Here is a 19,876-nt window from a genome sequence, read left to right on the forward strand (position 1 = left end):
AGAAAACACAAGAGGAAAAAGAAAGCCTATTGTATTGACTCTATTTTTGCTTATCGTGTTATTTCTTCCTTCCTGATGCTCTAAGATTCATTTTTTTTTTATTGTTTAATTTCTGTTTCAAGAGCTTCTATAGCTGTTTTTTTTTTTTTTTTTTTTTTTTTGGTGGTGAGGGGGCAGTCTGCTATTGACAAATTCTCTTAGTTTCCTTTTATCTAAGAATGTCCTAATTTTAGCCAGGCCTGGTGGTGCATACCTGTAATCACCATGACTCAAGAGGCGAGGCAGGAAGGCAACAAGTTCAAGGCCAGCCTCAGAAACTTAGTAAGACCCTGTCTCAAAGATAAAAAGGACTGAAGATGGAACTCAGTGGTAGAATGCTACTAGTTTTGAACCCCAGTACTTGGGGAAAAACACACAAAAGAATGTTTTTGTGAAAGATGTTTTTGTTGGATATAGGACTCTGGGTTGACAGCATTTGTATTTCAACACCTGAAATTTCTGTGCTACTTCCTTCTACTCTTTAGTTTATAGAAACAAATCCACTTTTATTCTGATTGTTTTACCACTATAGGTGAGGTGTTGATTTTCTCTGCTTTTAAGACATATTTCTGTTTTTAGTTTTTAAAAGTATAATTAGGATGTGTCTTGGCATGCATTTCTTTGAGTTTGTTCTGTTTGGAATTCATTTAGCTTCAAGAACATAAATATATGTGTCTTTCCAAATTTGGACATTTTCAGTTATTATTATCTTGAATACTTTTTCAAACCACCTTCGTTCTCCTCTCCTTCCATAACCCCTATAATCGCATGGATTTCTGAGGCTCTGTTCATTTTTTTCCATTCTACTTTCTCTGTTTTTCAGATTAGATTATTTCCATAATTCTGTTTTCCAGTTCACTGATTACTTCTTCTGTCCCCTTCATTCCGCTGTTGAGACTATTCACTGAGCTTTTTAAATTTTGGTTATTGTACCTTTCAGTCCTAAAATGTCCATTTGCTGCTTCTTTATATCTTCTACTTATTTTCCATCTGCTTGCTGAGGCTTTCCATGTTTTAACAAGCCTGTTCATCATTATTTATTGAAACAAGTTTTATAGTGGCTTCTTTAAAATTCTTATAAATATTTCTAATATTGATACCTTGTTGTTGGCATCTTTTGGTTTTTTAAAATATTTTAAAATGTTTTTAGTTGTTGATGGACCTTTATTTTTATTTATTTGTACGTGGTGCTGAGAATCGAACCGAGTGCCTCATGCCTGCTAGGCAAGTGCGCTACCACTGAGCCACAACCCCAGCCCCATCTTTTGTGTTTTAAAATTTATTTTGATATCTTTCTGGCTTCTGGTATGATGAGTGATTTTTTTCCCAGTTGAAATCTATACATTTTCAATATTATGGGTCTCTGGATTTTTATTTTTTATTTTTTGTCAGTACTAGGAATGGAACCTGGGGCCTCATACATGCTATGCAAGTGCTCCACCAATAAGCTGCATCCCAAGCCCCTTTTAAATTTTTTTTATCTTGAGCCTGGGTCTTCCTAAGTTGCTCAGATTGGTCTCCAACTTGTAATCCTCCTGTCAGCCTCCTGAGACTGGAATTACAGGCGAGTGACACTATGCCTGGCTTGTAGGTTTCTTTTTTTCCTTTTTTAAATTGAAGTCTGGGGACTTATGTAAAAAATAAAATTCTGTTTTATATTAAGATCAGTTATGGGAGGTGGGGTTGTAGCTCAGTGGTAGAGCAGTTGCCTAGCCTGCACTAGGCAGTGAGTTCAATCCCCAGCACCTCAAAAAGAAAAGAATACTTCAGTTATGATCAGGAAGAAGAAAGGAAGATGTGTCAGAAAAAAAGACTAAAGAAGAATAATTTGTATAAGTTTCTATATATCTCATGCTTGACAGTTTACATTCCATACTAATTCAGTTCCTTAGAATATTATTGTGGTAAGGCAGTTATCACTTAAACCATTTTATAGCTGAAATGGGTGCTCAAAAAGGTGAATTGACTTATCCAGACTCACTTAGCTAGGGAAGTGACTGAGCTTGCACTCCAAAACAGATCTACTCTCTGTAGGAGAGTGGAGTAGAAAGAAAGAAACTGGAAGAGAAAATATCAGTAGCTTTTGAGGTATTGCCTGTATTATTTTACTTTATTCTACACTTTTATCTCCTATTCTTTCAAATATGAATCAGCTAATTGTTGACGAAGTTTTTACTGTACCATCCTAGAGACCCCATGCAAATGGACATCTAATAGCATAGAAACCATTTTCTGAGCCACAGAGGTAGCAACTAACGCAGTATTCCTACTATTATTCTAGACTATGGAACATTTTCTTCCTTCCCCTGACCCTCATTTAAAAAATTGGACAAGAAATATTTAGACTAATCCAACTTCTGGGCAGAATCATTGCACTTGGCCTTGTTAGAAATACTAAGTGTATTACTGACTCTGGTTATCTAATTTATTTGTATCTAAAAGTCTCTTCAGTGTTTTTATTTGTCAGTTTTCAAAAATCTGCCTAATTCCAAACAGATTCCATGTAAAGACACAGTATGATGGGATATTTCCATGGTGTCTCATGGTATCAAGATATGAATGAAGATCTGAATGGTCTATAAAGGACTGGCATGCTGCAATGAACCAGCAATCTCTTCAGATCTTTTTTGTTTTTGTTTTTAACCCTATACTAAAGAATGAAAGACCTACATTTTATGACTCTGTAAATTCATTTCAGCAGGAGTGAATAATTTGTTATAGCACTAAAAGGAAGAAAATGTGTAGTTGCTTTTTATTTATTTATTTATTTAGGTACTGAGGATTGAACCCAGGGGTACTTAACCACTGAGCCACATCCCCAGCCTTTTTTTTATTTTATTTATTTTTATTTTGAGACAGGTCCTTGCTAAGTTGCTTAGGGCCTTCTTAAATTGCCAAGGCTGGCTTTGAACTAACAATCCTTCTGCCTCAGGCTCCCAAATTGCTGAGATTTCTGGTGTGCACCACCACATCCAGCTTATAGTTGCCTTTTTAAAAAATATATTTTTAGTTGTACTTGGATACAGTGTCTTTATTTATTTTTATGTGGTTCTGAGGATCGAACCCAGTGCCTCACACATGCGAGGCAAGCTCTCTACCACTGAGCTACAGCCCCAGCCCTATAGTTGCTTTTCTTAACTAAAGTAATTCAGAATTTCAAAGAAAAGCCTATTTGTAGAGAAATTAAGCATGGTTTTATTTCTGGAAGTAAATATTTGCTTTTTTAAAAGTAAAAATTAATAAAACCTGAAGAAACAGAGTAGATAATGAATTCATGGTATATTTTGTATTTGTAGTATGTATGTCAGATTCATTTTGATGTCTGGGGATGCCAATTTTGAATAATTATATATGCTTCTTACCCTTGAAAGGAAATAATAAAGTATGAAGGAAATAATGAGATGTTTTGGAAATTTTCTTACAGTATATAAAATATATTTAGATTATCAAAATAATTAAAGTGTGAAAAGATAGGGAATGTCTGCATATTTAAGTTAAATATCTTTAGTTACATTGATATACATGGTACTTAAGAAACATATTCAGGGCTGGGGTTGTGGCTCAGTGGTAGAGCACTCACCTAGCACACATGAGGCCTGGGGTTTGATCATCAGCACCACATAAAAATAAGTAAATAAAATAAACATATATATATATATATATATATATGAAAATGAAACATGTTCATCTGTACCGAATTTTCAACTTTATCCTAACATCTCTATGTGCTTTTACTATCATCCAATAACTAAAATTTAAGTGACACAAAGTTTGGCTCAAAATGCTTGAACACAGAAAACGAAGCAATGAAGAGGAAGGGAAATATGGATGAACAAATAGGAGCCAATTAAGGAGAATCCAAAATATAACTTCGAGCTTGTCCTTCACTGCCTTGAAACTAGAGGCTGAGCTTTTCTTCTCAGATGTTTTGTAAAATCTCTCTCTTTTAAAAAATATTATTTTTTAGTTGTAGTTGGACACAATACCTTTATTCCATTCATTTATTTTTATGTGATGCTGAGGATCGAACACAGAGCCCCGTGCACGCTAGGCGAGTGCTCTACCGCTGAGCCACAACCCCAGCCGCTGTAAAATCTCTTTACCTTAACCTTTCAGCAAAACCAATAACATATTCTATGTTTAAATGAAAGAAATATTATTCCATCCACCACTGACTATGGAGCCTCCCTCTGATGAAAATTTACTACAGTGGAATCATCATATGTAATAGATCAGGAAAAATATTTCAAGTGAATCAGAGTCAACATATAGCTTTGTAGATGGAAGAGGAGTGTGTTTCTCAATAATTTGTTTCATTTTCTAGAAAAATTCTACAATACAGATGCTTTCCAACTTGTGATGGAGTCAAGTCAGATAAACCAGCTTTAGGTGATAAATGCCCTAATCTACTAACCACCCCACCATAGCTTAGCAACACAGTACACTGTAAAGTGTTAGTTGTTTCCCCTGTTGATTGCATGGTTGACTGGGAGCTGCAGCCCACAGTTGCTACCCAGCATTGTGAGAGAGAGTTGATTGTGCTACATATTTCTAGGCTGGGAAAAGATCAAAATTTGAAGCTTGATTTCTACCAAATGCATATTGTTTTCACACTTGTAAAGTTGAAAAATCATGAGTTGAACTGTTGTGAGCTTGGGTCATCTATATAATTTTGAAAAATACAACCACCAAAAAAAGACAATAATATAAATGATGGAATATTCATCTCAGTAATTAAAATCTGACATTTATGGATGCAAGTTACTAACTGCTTGATTTAGATGTTGGAATTCAGATGTTGGGATTTATTATATTAAAATAATGTAATATTTTATTTGTTTTTCTGTTACAGATGACTTGTTCAAAGTTCACAAGCTTAAGCCAAATCTGAAGTGGCGACAGGCTTTTGACAGCTACTTAAAAACTCTGCCTCCATACTACTTATTAGTATGTATAGATGTGTATATGTATTAACTGTGTCAATGATGATTCTTGTCATAAGAAATGTCAATGAATCAAAAGCTTTACCTTGCTATAAGATAGTTATCTTTTTATTTATTTTATGAACATTTGTGTCATCACTGTCTTCTCAAACCATGTAAGAGTTTAGAGATGTCATGATAGCATAAAAGAGCACTGTTTTCTCTTTTTTGTTTCTTTTAACTGCCATGGTTATTTTTATGAAACACATCTATGTTTCTCTTATTAAAACTGATCTTAAGAAATTATAATTTTGGAATGAAGAATATATAGGTATTGATTCATGTGTTATATCAACTTCCCTTTTTAAATCTAGAAATTCTCAATCTTGGGGACTCCCTCTGAAAACAAAATGCTGAAGACATTGTAGTTGTTTATGTTCTAGGCACAGCAAGAAGTGGAGGCACTGTAAACATTGCTTGGCCTCATTTTGGGTATTATAGTTGGAGACAAACACTCACAATGACTTTGAACTTGTAATGTAATCTAAATCCAGATTCTCAAACCTATTTCAGAGGTTGATGTGGTAACTTAAAACCAATTTTCTAGAGGTGAAAAGGCAGAATCTTCATTGGTGTCACTGGGAGGAGAAATTGGGGTGTATTGGTATTGACCATGGCAGGAATGGGGTCCACAATAAAATGCAATGTGAAATGATTTTATGACTTTGGAATTAAGACTGAAAGCAATTTACTTATTTGAATTTGCTGTTACTTGCTCTTCTTATCCCATTCTCTCCTGATTTTTTTTTTTTTTTTTTTTTTTTTTTTACTTTCTGCTCCTTACCTCTCTGCTATTTTCATTGCCACTTTTTAATGTTCCATGTTTGGTTTTATGTGCAGCGCCTTGACTTCTAAAAAATTAATCATGTCCCTTTGCCCCTTATAACTGAACTTTGAGTATTTTAAGATTTATTCTATTCTTACTGTTGTGTATTTTGTTTCCTTATAGCCATTAAAGAAAGCACTAAGGATGATGGGAGCTCCAAATCTGATATCAGATAATTTAGATTGTGGACTTAGTTACAGTGTTATCTCTTACCTTAAAAAACTCAGCCAACAGGTAGTATTGGTAAAAACAAACAAACAAAAATCCTTTGCCCTCAGAAGTGCATTTCCTTATTCTTTAGTATAATTGTAATTTTTCCAATTAAATGTATATATATATATATATATATATATATATATATATATATATATATATATATATATATCTACACTTTATTGGCTAGTAATAATGTGATTTTCTATGGCTTCTAGCTTCACCATTTAAACTGCAGTTAAGGGTCTGTCAGTATCGTTTGATGCTGTGCCATTTTTCCTTCTGCCTACTGGTTTGTCCTATTCACAACTGGCTGATATTTTGTGGCCTAAGAGGGACAGAGGCTTAAAAGAATTCTCTCCTGGGTCACATTTTGTCTATCCTCAACCTAGTTTCTCCTTGAATCGCTTTGGGCTAGAGCATCCCCCTTTGTAGGTCAGCACACTGAGGCCTGGTATGGTGAAATGACTTACTTGAAATTCATTTTTAGGCAGCATGTAAAGGACTTACACTCTCACATGCTACTAGCCCTTGGATAAACAGCTATCTGCTTTACCCTGGAGAAGGGGAAGATGAGACCAGTGTTCCTCAACCTGAAGAGTGGGATTCAGCCTCCTCTCTTCTTGCCCTCGACCTCCATCTGTTCCTTTAGACCCCACCTCATGTGCCATTATTCACTTTGTCCCTTGGATGCCCCTCTCTATTAGTACCTCATCCTCCACTCACCCCTCCTTATCATACTTCTCACCTCTACCTAGCCCATTCTTGTAGGATGGAAATGTTTAGGAACTATTGAGTTAGCACTTTACTACCATACAATTGTTCTATATTATGTGACAAATTCAGGCAGCAGTTTTACTGTCTTGTGCAAATTGAATTCCCAGGTAGGGAACAGTAGTAGCATTTGCAGTGGCTACAATGCTTCAAAACAAATAGATTTGGATATTTGGCCTTTGCAAAAACCAAGAATAGTAAGCAAAGTGTCAATTTACTAAAGGACTGAAAGGAGTCCACAACTGGCATGCTAACACATCTCTCTAGGAATGGGCAAAAACTTCAATACTGTTAAGAGCTTTCCTACCAGTCCAGTGTGCCCCAAAATGAAAAAAGAAAGTAAAGGCAAACCCAGAGATCTTATCTGCCAAGTGTCCCCCCAACCCCTTTTCCTCTCTGCTAAGTTTTTTTGTTTTTGTTGTAAATGTTTTGGTTTGGTTATTTATTTATCTATCTATTGGTCCATTTATTTTTTTAACTTGATGTTTACCTTAGGCCTTTAAGGCTGTGTCAGCAGGGTATGGCCACAAGGAAGAATAATGAACAGATTTGAAACTAATGCAAGTTCTTGGACCTTCTGGGGCACATTGATTATATATAGTTTTATAAATGAGCTTTCAAGGAAATTTAATGAAGTAGACCACTCATTTGCTCTTAAGTCATATTTAAGAATTTTTTAGAGCTAATAAACATAGACTCAGTTCCAACTATTAGGGAAGATCAATAAATATCCATGACCAAACCAAAATAAATCCAAAGTTTTTGGGGGACTTAATGAACATTGGTGGAATTTTACCTTTTAGAGAGAAAGATATCATAAATAATTTATAATATTTCTAATTACTAACTTAATTACTACTTGAATAACTATGTCACCAGTGCTCCTTAAACCATCTCAGATGTATATAGAACACAAAATATGTTAAATATCTTGCTACAATGCATTCTCAAGCAAAATTAATCAAGATAGTATAAAAATGTCTATTAAAAGGATTTTTCATAATAAATTAGTGAAAAACTTATTGAATACACATTACAAATTATTGGTTTGGTAACATTTGTTAAATTAAGCATTACAATATAAGGCTTTTTTATGTAGTCCAATGTTAAAAATAAACAGTTTAATTTTTTATATATAACACCAGTCTATATAATCTGAATTTTAGCACTAATTTACATGTGTACATAGAGTCTAAACCTTTATGTCTGTTTCTGAAACAAATATGTTGATGTAGACTAGATGCTTTAAAATGACTATGAATGAAATTCTTCCCCATGGTTTCCATTCTTTCCACAATTTAGCCATAGTTTTGACAATAGACAAGAGACAAAATATATTACTTGCCTTTCCAGCCCCCTCTTTGTTTGCTGTGATAGTACAGAGAAGCACAGGAAAATGTTTAATTATCTGTTTTTCTGTAATTTGCAATTGAAGTTGTTCTTTGAGGTTCTTAAAGTATTATCTTTCTTAAGTAGTAAAAATGGACAGCAGTAAGGTAGATGTTTTCATAACATACTATGTACTTTCATTTTAGACCAAACTAGAATCAGAACGAATACTAGCATCAGTGGGGAAGAAACCTCCCCAGGAAATTGGTATCAAAGTGAAAAATCATTCTGGAGGTGGTGTGTCCTTGGTTCACAATAAGAATTTTAGAAAACTATTGAAAGAGATTACAGGGGAAACTGCACTGAAACTGACAGAATTGAATACCAAAGAATTTGCTGGCTTCCAATTAGGGCTCTTAAACAAGGTAAATGGTGACATAAAGAGATTGTATACATTTGAACTTGTCTGATACATTTATGTTATTTATATGGCTTTAGTTTTGAGATAATGACAGTCCTATTTTGGAGTTAGTAGTTATTAATGGAACAGTTTAGGAATTCTCCTTATAGTGATGCCAAGATGGAATTAAATGTACAAGGAATGTTTGGGAAACAGCACCTGTGAAAGGTAATGGAGAGAGCCTCCAGGCTGCCATGCTGATCTAGCACCTGTGAGAGAGCAGGCAGGAAGGAGGATTGAGAATGAAGAGACTCAGATGTTGGTGCAGCTTGGAGAAAGTCTGGGCCAACCCAGTGGGGGCATCTGGTATGAGCTTTTCCCATGGAGAAGGTCCACTGGCAGAACTGGCCAGGCTCTACCATTTTCTTCATTCTTAGAAGGAGCAGGACCTCAGCTCAGTTCTGTAGCAGTTGCCTAAGTCCCTACAGCTGGACTCAGCTCACTGTACTCCCTTTGGAGTCAACCATTGCTGTCCTGCGGGGAGATTCCAGCAGCCCACCTCTACAGCTGCCAAAAGACTATGTCTAGATTACAAGCAGTGATCATGCAAAGAATAAATCTCAGGATTTTGAATTTAAAATGATATACTTGAAAAGGGATATTCCAGGGCTGGGTTTGTGGCTCAGTGGTAGAGTGCTCGTCTAACATGCATGAGGCACTGGGTTTCATCCTCAGCACCACATAAATGTAAAATTAAGATATTGTATCCACCTAAAACTAAAAATTAAATATTTATTTAAAAAATTGAAAAAAGAAAAAGAAAAGGGATATTCCTAGTGACTTTAATAGTGTTGTGGGTGTCTTAGAATAATCAGAACAACAAATGGAAATTTTTCACTGTGAAAATTCTACCATAGTTAGTTAAAGTAAATATAGCTCTTTTCAAAGAGTTTAAGAGGTCAGGTATTACATTTCTAGATTAGAAGCCTCAGGAGTAATTGAAATTGTTTCATTTCAAACAGGATTTGAAACCTCAGACATACAGAAATGCTTATGATATTCCACGCAGAGGTCTTTTGGACCAGTTGACCAGAATGAGATCCAATCTGCTGAAAACTCACAAGTTTATTGTTGGACAAGATGAAGGTAAATTGAACAGGGGAGTAATTTTCACTAGGAAAATGCCAGGCATGACTTTCATGAAATTTTCTATCTCATTATGAGTAGTTTATGTTGTAATAGTTTAATGTTTCCAAGTGCCTGTTTTCATGGAATCCCTACATCTGCTCAGACATAATTTATTTTTCTCAAGTTTAAAGGCAAGTGTACATTCATCAACACATACACCACACTCAACCATACTTTGCCTCAAACAACCCCATTAGACAGATAGTGTGTTTATGCTCATAAAATGGGCATTAAAACTGACAATGAGCATTTTTGTAGTTTTCCCAGGTGTAGCCCAAAGTAACAGAACTTAGGTCTGTCAGATTCTCCAATCTGCACACCCAGAACTCTACTACCCACTGTACCACCCAGCTTACTGTGATAAAGAGAATACCTCATTTCTAGAATAGTAATGAACTGGATAGTAATGAGCTGGAGAATCATGATCGTTTGCAGTTTCCCCTTACTCAGTTTTGTTCATTTTAAATGGGTTCATCCATCTAGCAAAATCAGCAAATCTTAAATTGGACAATCCTCAGAAACCCCTCACAAAATTTTGTGTAAGGGGACTTAGCTAGAAAGATAGCATACATATTTAATTAAATCCTCACAGGTTATGGCCCACTAACCAAGATTCTCTGTATAATAAGAGAATGCCATGGAACCTCAGCTCTTTCAAATGTAGCAGATTCATAGTGTTTTGGGTTAAGATGAAAGGCATGAAGCAGGTCATCCATTCTTTTTTTTATTAATTTGTTCTTTTTAGGTATGCATGACAATAGAGTGTATTTTTACATATCATACCTACATGGAGTAGAACTTATTCTAATTAGGATGCCATTCTTGTGGTTGTACATGATGTGGAGTTTCACTGGTGTATTCATATACAAATATAGGAAAGTTATGTCCAATTCATTCTACCGTCTTTCCCATCCCCATCCTCTCTCCCTTCTCTTCATTCCCCTTTGTCTAATCCACTGGAAGAATAGAAGGTCAACCCATTCTTAAACCTGGCTTGAAGGTAAGGGAGTTGTTCTCATCCTAGGGATATGAGCCTGAAGGCAGTAGTAATGGTAGACTAAATAATGATTGGGATGAAGAGAGATATGATTCAAGATCCCAGAATGCCAGATTCAAGATTTTCAACTTTATTGGATGCCAAGATGCACATTGTTAAACCCAATGATGATCAAGTCATCTCAAAAGGGACATGCACTCCAATTGTAGAGCATCAATTTAATTGCTGGTGATTTTTACAGATTCCCTTCATAGTGTTCCAGTTGCACAAATGGGTAACTATCAGGAATATCTAAAGACAGTGGCCTCCCCATTACGAGAGATTGATCCAGACCAACCAAAACGACTGCATACTTTTGGCAATCCATTTAAACAAGATAAGAAGGTAGGATGCCTATTTCTATTTCTGTCTAAATTGTGATACCCCTTTGATTCTCTTCTTTTTTGGTAAGAGGAATACAAATGAGAGATAAAATGTGATCCCAGGGCTCTTTGTGGATGGAAATGGGAGCCTCCTGACGCAAGAATGTGTTGATTGAGTAAAATAATACCTGCCATTTTTTAAGTACCTGGTAGGAGCTGGTGACTTTAATGATTACATTTTAATCTTACAATTGTTTTGCAAGGCTTATATTGAGCAAGTTTCAAAGTTTTGTGACATAACTGATAAGAACCAGGATTTGAACCCACATCTTTCTGGCTCCAGAGTCTATATTCAGTCCTACCACCACACATTAATTTCACCAATTATTTTATTTCATCTATTTCCACAAATCAGGTAGCAGGCTCTAGCTAGATGGTGATGAGTGTGTCCCTTGAAATATGGAATACTAGGTGATGTGAACTTTTTTGGGGGTGATGTCAATTTTTTGGAATTATCACGCTAGAGCTCTCAATGTGGTACATGTGTGATACATCAACTTGACCATTTTAGCATGAAAACAAATGAGATTATATATGTACTCATGGAGGAGACCATTGCTATTAAGGCACAGACCAGGCAGTAATCTCTTTTACAATCTCTTTTATATCTCTGAACTTAAAAGTATTTCACCTCACTGCAAAGCTTAACTAATTAAAGTATATTTTATCTTTCTGTACCTTAGTATCCTTACATAACATTGGGGATAATAATTGCACTTAACAGGCAGAGCTTTGTGGAATATTAAGCAAGTTAGTACATGCACACCGTTTAGAACATTACTGGGCATATAATAAATGCTCCATGAAAATGTTTTCCCCTTCCAGTATAGTATATGGGGGGTTCCTCTGGAAAAGTCATTTTCCATGATTTTGTTCAAATTATAGGGTACATACTCTTAGGTTATTCTTCTATATTTCTGGCTCTCATCCTTCATCTACCCTCAAGAGCAAAAAGTCTCCTTGCTACTTTGCTAGCACCAAGGTGAACATATTTGAATTCATATTGGAAGTTCTGGTTGGAAAAATCACTTTTTCCATCTAACTGTACAATGATAATCAGTGTTTCTTAATGATTAGTTTTAAGCACAAAAGCACCAAAAGGAGAACTTACTGGGGTAGGGGTGGGCAGGTACGCAAAGTGGTTTATACTTCTCCAAAAAGGTAACTATGAGTTTATCCCATTTTGGTTGGTCAGAACTGCTCATTCCTGAAGCTTTCTGATTATTGTTGTTGCATGTTTGGCCTTGGACAACACCTTGTATGTTAGTTTCCTCTTCGTTCCACTTAGACTGGATTAAAATTGAGTGTCATTTCTGAGAATAGAGTTGATAAATATTTGGCCTGTGTTTATACTTATGTTAAGTAATGTAATGTGTAATTGATTGATTGTATAAGACAAGTGTTTGCAGTTTTTTGATAGTGGAATCTTTGTTTTCAATAGAATATGTTTGTTAATGTCTTTTAGGGAATGATGATTGATGAAGCAGATGAGTTTGTAGCAGGGCCACAGAACAAAGTGAAACGTCCTGGAGAACTCAACAGTCCTATGTCATCTAAGAGAAGGCGGAGTATGTCCCTGCAGTTGAGGATACCACAAACACCGCCTACTGTAACTAACCATGTGGGCGGAAAGGGACCACTCTCAGCCTCGTGGTTCCCATCTTATCCAAACCTCATAAAACCCACCCTTGTACATCCAGGTATAGAGTAGTGGTTGTGATTTCCTTATGGCTCCTAGAGGACTAAGACGCTAAACAGTTTTATTTTCTTTTGTATTCCTTTTTTTATGTTTAGTTGTTGTTTATTAAGTAAATCATTTATTAAACCATCTATGTGGTAGGTGCAAAAGACCCCATGGGGAGCAGACAACCTGTTTCAAGGATCTTAGTATATATGAGAAGAGATTCATAATAACACAGCAATTAACACATGGCATGGACATAGTAATTACTAATTAATTCATAACTTAGTAAGTAAATAAATAACAGTAATTAATAGAGAGATGGAGAGTTATGGGCATGTTCATTGTAGCCATTTGAAGCAGCTTCAAGGGTTCGGACAAAGTAGGTTTCCAAGGCAATTGGAGTGAATTGGCTAGAGCGTGAATCTACACTTGCTCCCTGTGCTGTCACCTCCTGTTCATGCTCTAGCCAAGTACAGCATGGTGTCTGCCACCTTGAACCCACTAAAACCGTTCTCAGGCTCACCAGTGTCTGCTGCACCTTGCCATTACTTCTCAACAGCATTTGGACACCGTTGTCCATTCCCTTCTTCATGAAGACCTTCATGAGTTCCCAGATACCTCGTTTTCTTTTCCCTTTAAAAATGGTTCTTTCCATCCTTTTTCTGTGTTTTTCCCCCTTTCTTTCCTACCTCTAGAAATTGGAGGGCCTCAAAGCTCAATTCCAGAGCATCTTCTCTTCACTGTGTTTTCTCCCTGGGTGATCCCATGCAGTCTGGTGGCTATTAAATTGATTTAGATTTCAACAACTTCAACATTTATACCTCTAGATGAGAGCTTGCTCCTTAGCTCCAGATTCTTATTTTACCATGGACATGGGTTCTCCACTTAGGTGTCTAATAGTCATATAAAACTCAATAGGTTGCATGTGTTTCAACTAGGCTCCCAACCTTGCCCCTCTTCAAAATAACTCTGCTGACATCCTTATGCATAGCAATTAATGACTTTATCCAGTGACATGCTGGTAAAGCTACAGCACCTGTGGGGACTGAGATGGCAGAGAAACTCTAGACTATAGCATTTTCAGATTTCTCTAGAGTAAATAATGCTAATAGTATTAATGCCAGAATAGCAATCTGAGACTATTGAATTAGAGTCAGGAAGAATTGGGCGCAATTCCCTCTTAAGAGCAGTAGAAAATTGGCTCATTCATACCCCTGGCATTGTTATTTACTCAGTAGTTCAGGTGACAAACTTTAGAGTCACTCTGATTATTATTTTATTCTTCTCTTACTTCCATCAATTTATCAAATCCAGGAACTTGACGTTTAATATAATCCCTGTACTCTACCGTTTTTTCTATTCCATGACTCTACACTACCATGATCTCTCACCATGCTACTATGATAGCTTCTTTTCTGATCTCCCTGATTCCTGTTCTTTTATTTTTTTATTGTTTGTGCTTTTGGTAGTATGGTCATTTTGATAATATTAATTCTGCCTATCCAAGAGCAAGGTAGATCTTTCCATCCTCTAAGGTTTTCTTTGATTTCTTTCTTTAGGGTTCTGTAGTTTTCATTGTATAGATCTTTCATCTCTTTTGTTAAGTTGATTCCCAAATATTTTATTTTTTTAGGCTATTGTAAATAAGGTAGTTTTCCTCATTTCCCTGTCAGAGGATATGTCATTGATATACAGAAATGCCTTTGATTTATGGGTGTTGATTTTATATCCTGCTACTTTGCTGAATTCATTTACTAGTTCTAGAAGTTTTCTGATGGAGCTATTTGCTGATGATATGATTCTAGGTATCATATCATATATTATAAAATCATATCATCAGCAAATAGTGATAAATTAAGTTCTTATTTTCCTATACGTATCCCTTTAATTTTTTTCATCTAATTGTTCTGGCCAGTGTTTCAAGAACTATCTTAAATAGAAGTGGTGAGAGAGGGCATCCCTGTTTGTACTTGGGATGGAACCCAGGGATGCTTAACCACTGAGCCACATCCTCAACCCTTTTCTGTATTTTATTTAGAGACAGGATCTTGCTACCTTGCTTAGGGCCTCACAAAGTTGCTGAAGCTAACTTTGAACTCGTGATATTTCTGACTCAGTCTCCTGAGTCGCTGGGATTATAGGTGTGCACCACAGTGGCACTCAGGTTCTGATTCACATTCTTGCTCCTAACTCACTCCTGGCCCTGAAGCCAGAGTTATAGTGTCAGCAGGTAAATGGGTCCATGCCATGCCTATTCTGGAAGTGCATCCTCCACTTTCCCAAGCACTTAGAACACACCCTGAACTCCTGACTCTGGGTCATAGGCTCTGCACAGCTTTGCCTGGAGGCAGGCAGCCTCTTCCTCCACTCCTTGGTCCTCAGCAGGTCCCTCTCTGACCCTCACCCTTACTGCAGGCTGAACTGTCCCTCTAAATCTGCACAAGCCTGCTCTGTCTCCTCCTCGGGCTCTGCTCAGAGGACACCACCCAGAAGGCCCTGCCACCACCCTCAGCCCTGGAGGCCCCTCTGCTGCTCCCTCCCACTCCCCTGCCCACATCTCCCCCAACAGGAGTCCAGCTGGGATGGCCTGTTGCTCTCCATGCACTTCCTCTCTGACTTCCCATCTCGGTGTAGGTTCCATCAGGGCAGGTGCAGTTTCTGTTTTCCTCAGTGATGATCCATCTCTTGGGATAGCAAAAGATGAGTAAAAGATATGTCAGGCTTGGAGTAAAAAGAAACCCACTTTGACACAGAAGGGGCGAAGGATGAGGACAATCATATAGATAGATAGATAGATAGATAGATAGATAGATAGATAGATAGATAGATATAGAGATATAGATATAGATAGATACATTGATTTGGGGTGATGGAGTAGAGAGAGCATATTCAGCCCCAATGTATTTTCTCAGAATATTTTAGATAGAAGTGAGGCAGAATTGTCTATTCATGTTACCTGGCTTAAAGCTCAGGTAACAGCTAGCTCAGGCAATGCATGGTAGTTTATATGTGACTTTGAGAAATCATGTCATCAAGTGAGACTTGGTACTTTTTGCTTTGTAAAGAGTAATAGGATGACACTAAATCATGAGTACCAGGGACTTCCCAATGTTTGTTGTGCTATCTCAGTTTCTACATGTTTTCATAGTAGCAAGAGGGAAAAAGGTGATCATGTAATATTATTTTCCTGAGCTCAGTGTGAGGGGTTTCAGATTTCCACCTGGTACATATTTCTGCTCTGTGAAGTAAATAACTTCCTTGAAACTTAGAAGCACAGGGATGTATCTGTGGGATTGACATAATGCAACTACCTCATAGCTTAACTTCTTAAATTGCTTTCCAGATGCCACTGTCATTCATGATGTGCATGAAGAGAAGATGGAAAATGGGCATACCCCTCCTGATGGCTTCTTGTCAAAATCTGCTCCAGCAGAGCTTATGAACACAACAGGAGATGGTGTCCCACCCAGCCAATTGGATTCTCTATCTGATGACTTCACTAGTCTCAAGAGAGATGGACCATTTCACAAACTTGGTAATAACGTACTTAGAGGAGGAGCCCCAAACTGCAATCTCTCTGTGGATGACCAAAAAATTGCAGTAGTATCTACTTTGGGAACTGCACCAAATGCATTGCAGATCACTCCTGCAATGGCACAAGGAATCAATGCTGATATCAAACATCAATTAATGAAAGAAGTTCGAAAGTTTGGACGAAGTAAGTAGGACTATCTATCAATAATGTAACAGTAAAACAGGCGGTACCTCTAATTCTGTGATTCTGAAAAGATCCAAACTACCTCGTGATGTGCATTTTTGGGCAATATTGGGTTCTCACATAATTTAATGTGGTTCCTTCTGGCTTTAACTAAAAAGATATAATCACCTTTCTCCTTGTTTCTTGTAATAGTTCCATTTTGCTGCTATAACAAATTATTGTGTTTATTACACACATCATGTGTCACTGAGTTATTTAAAACAACACAAATTTATTATTTGATAGTTTAAGAAGTTAGAATTCTGAAGATACTTTCACTAGGCTAATATGAAGGTATTGGCAGGCCAGTGTTCTGAGGGCTCTGGAAAGAATCTTTTCCAAATTCCAAAGGCTGCCTGTATTCCTTGGTTCTTAGCCCTTTTCCTCATCTTTGAGTCAACAGAATTATCACTTTTTCTTCTCTCTAACCACTACTTCTGTCCTTCCATCTTTCTTCTCTCCGGCATTTACTGTCCCATCTTATAAGGATATTTGTGTGATTACATTGGACCTGCACATATAAATCTGGATGATCTGCCCATCTCAACATCCTTGGCTTAATTTTATCTGCAAATAACGTTTATTAGGCAACATTAAAAGTAACACTTTCACAGGCTCCAGGGATTAGGGCAATTTGAGGCAGCCATTTTTCAGCCTTCCACATTTGGTAGTGTTTGCAAGAGTTTCCTTACTAGATACAAGCAAATATTTTCATTTGAGTGTTTAAAATACCCATGAAGAATGATTATTGAGGATGAATCATGATTCAATACTGTATCTTATTCATATTTTTAAAAATACTAAAGTTTTTAAAATCTCTTCAGAGTATGAAAGAATCTTCATTTTGCTTGAAAAAGTGCAAGGACCTCTGGAGATAAAGAAGCAGTTTGTTGAATTTACCATCAAGGAAGCTGCAAGGTGAGTATAAACAAGCTCTTCAGAGTATGTTTTGTTTTGTTTTAGCAGCATGGCCCAATGCAAGACAGAGAAGAATAGCCTCTGCCTTGATTTTCGCAAACTCTCGTCCTAAGTCATAGTTAAGGCTGTCTCTAGAGGTATTTAGATTGATGTTATCTGCATCCAACTCATTCATTACTCTAGACTAATGTGAGCTTGGGCCTTCAGCTGGCACTCATTGTATTTGGTAAATCATATCTTCCTGTAAGGACAAATTGTATATCCCCCTGTAGGTTGAAAGTTCTGCTTTGTATCCCATTCGGTACCTTGCACACCATAAGTGCTCTAAGTATCATTTAGTTAATAAAATTTTCTTTTTTTTTTTCAGGTTTAAAAGACGAGTCTTAATTCAGCAACTTGAGAAGGTGCTAGAAAAAATAGATTCTCATCACCTTCTCAACAATGTGAATCACATCAACAGCAGATCATCAAGTTAATGCAGAGACAAGTGAAAAAAAAAAGATAAGATTTCTGAACTGTAGGACTGGTCAGGATATTGTTGAAGCCTCAAAGAGTCTAAGAGAAAGTGGTAGAGCTTTAAATTTTATGATTATCTGGCAGTAAAAGTTGGACTTTTGCCTTAAAAATTTTTGTGAAAAGCATCATTTTTTAAATTTTCTTGTTTATTTTCCCAATTAAAGGAAAGTGGTGGTGTTAATTCAGTAGGCTAACTTCATAAAACCCTGCTGTCCCTACCACAGGCAATAAGGGAATCACTCATTTAAACTGCCATTTCAGGCATTTTCAAAGTAATGAGGGGCTACCTGCAAGTGGAACACCACTTGATGTTCTTACAATGTCTTTTAGAAAGAATAAGCTTACAGAATCCAAGTATTAGTCATGTGTGTGCTAAAGAGAACTTTCAACAATTCCTAATTGTGCCTTTTAAACCATGCAATATTTTGGAAAGTTTGAATCAAAGAGTAAGAAGCTGCTATTTGGGTAACTTATTTCTCTGTGGGAAGGGGCAGGGAGAGTCACCAAACAATCTACCTCCAACTCTCTTGTATTTTGTCTAAAGACATTACAAAGTGCACCTGAGGCTGCCCTATGCTCTGGCTTTTGTTCTTGCATGTGATAACAGAACATCTTCAGGTGGACTTCAGTGCTTTGGAAGCACTAAAAGAAAAAAAAAATCTATGTGTCCTTTAATGTTTATATAAAAGTTTATATGGAACAGTATTGTTATGTTTGTATTATTTGTGAAAATTTAAGTATTCAAAGAGATTTTTTACTTTGCATATAAAAAATAAATCATTTTATTGATTTTCACAGTTTATTGATGATAGAGAAGTTTCTAGTGGTGTGTTTCTTGTGATGTGTCATTTTCAGAAAAAGTGCTTACTATTCAATAATTAAGATATTAACATAGGCTTTAAGCTTTCAAATATCACTCACAGGACTGAGTGATGTTAGTGAAAGTACTGGGGAGGCCAGTCTTTCCTAAGAAACACTGAAGAGGAAAAACTGTCAGAATCAAGTTTATTGAATTTCTAGAATATAAGTCAAAAATTTATAGCAACCAAGCAAATGCTATATCATGAGAAAAACCATTGAGTATGATAAGAGCTTTGATGCATTTCAGTTTACCCTTGTCCATGCCCCCCACACCATGGCATGGCAGTGATTTTGAAGATGGCAGCCTACATTCCAAGTATGGGCTCTCGTTTCTGGAGGGAGTGTATGTTTGCACCTGTCTGGAGGACTCCCTGAACTGATGAAAGGGGATTAATTGCCTTTGTTTTACATAACTCCAAAGTCTCTCAGCATCTATGTGGAGGATATTTCTCAAAAATATTTCAAGGCAGACGAATAAGCTGCAGCAAACAATATGGCAAAAGGCTGGGAGGAAATTGGGGGGTATATGACACTTTAGAGAATTAGGGCTTTAAAATTCTCCCATGTATACCTGGAAATCTAGGAAACCATATACATACCCAAAGTTAGAACTCCTGTCTATAAAAGACCTGAGAGCACAGATTTCACCTCTGTCTGATCTTTAGACCCAGTTCAAGCAGGAAATGAAGGCTAAAATAAGGCAAAGTTGTAAACAACCTGTTTAAGTGTTGAAGAAGCATCCCAATAGACAGCTAATGTACTATCACTTGGAGAATATTTTTTTTTCTTTTTATTCCAGATTTGTGAGAAAATCTTTTGAACTACTAGATGACCTCCAAGTTATAGGAACAAAGACTCCAGAGACTATACATGACAAAGAATACAGTCCTTAAAAAGAGTTTAGAGAAGTTAATAAATAATTGACAAAATAGGTATGGGGCTGTGGCTCATTGGTAGAGCGCCTGCCTCG

At 36.6% G+C, this 19,876-nt stretch overlaps 1 protein-coding gene across 6 annotated transcripts in view; it reads left to right on the top strand.

Moving 5' to 3' along the window:
• LOC143639124 (integrator complex subunit 6-like) overlaps nt 1-18,787 on the top strand; it is a 65,162-nt gene extending 46,375 nt beyond the window's left edge. The window contains exons 10-18 of one of the 6 annotated variants that reach the window (XM_077107286.1): nt 4,892-4,986; nt 5,971-6,081; nt 8,370-8,588; nt 9,586-9,709; nt 10,990-11,132; nt 12,636-12,870; nt 16,198-16,572; nt 17,436-17,529; nt 17,897-18,787. In XM_077107286.1, coding sequence (XP_076963401.1) covers nt 4,892-4,986; nt 5,971-6,081; nt 8,370-8,588; nt 9,586-9,709; nt 10,990-11,132; nt 12,636-12,870; nt 16,198-16,572; nt 17,436-17,529; nt 17,897-18,005 — 1,505 coding nt within the window. In that variant the 3' untranslated portion in view covers nt 18,006-18,787. Of the gene's footprint in view, nt 1-4,891; nt 4,987-5,970; nt 6,082-8,369; nt 8,589-9,585; nt 9,710-10,989; nt 11,133-12,635; nt 12,871-16,197; nt 16,573-17,435; nt 17,530-17,896 lie in introns of those variants that run through there. The other 5 variants (XM_077107288.1, XM_077107289.1, XM_077107287.1 and 2 more) reach the window with 5 other exon arrangements.
• Nucleotides 18,788-19,876: the final 1,089 nt, after the last annotated feature.

Source organism: Callospermophilus lateralis, chromosome X (assembly GCF_048772815.1).
Source record: "Callospermophilus lateralis isolate mCalLat2 chromosome X, mCalLat2.hap1, whole genome shotgun sequence".
Lineage (NCBI taxonomy): Eukaryota > Metazoa > Chordata > Mammalia > Rodentia > Sciuridae > Callospermophilus > Callospermophilus lateralis.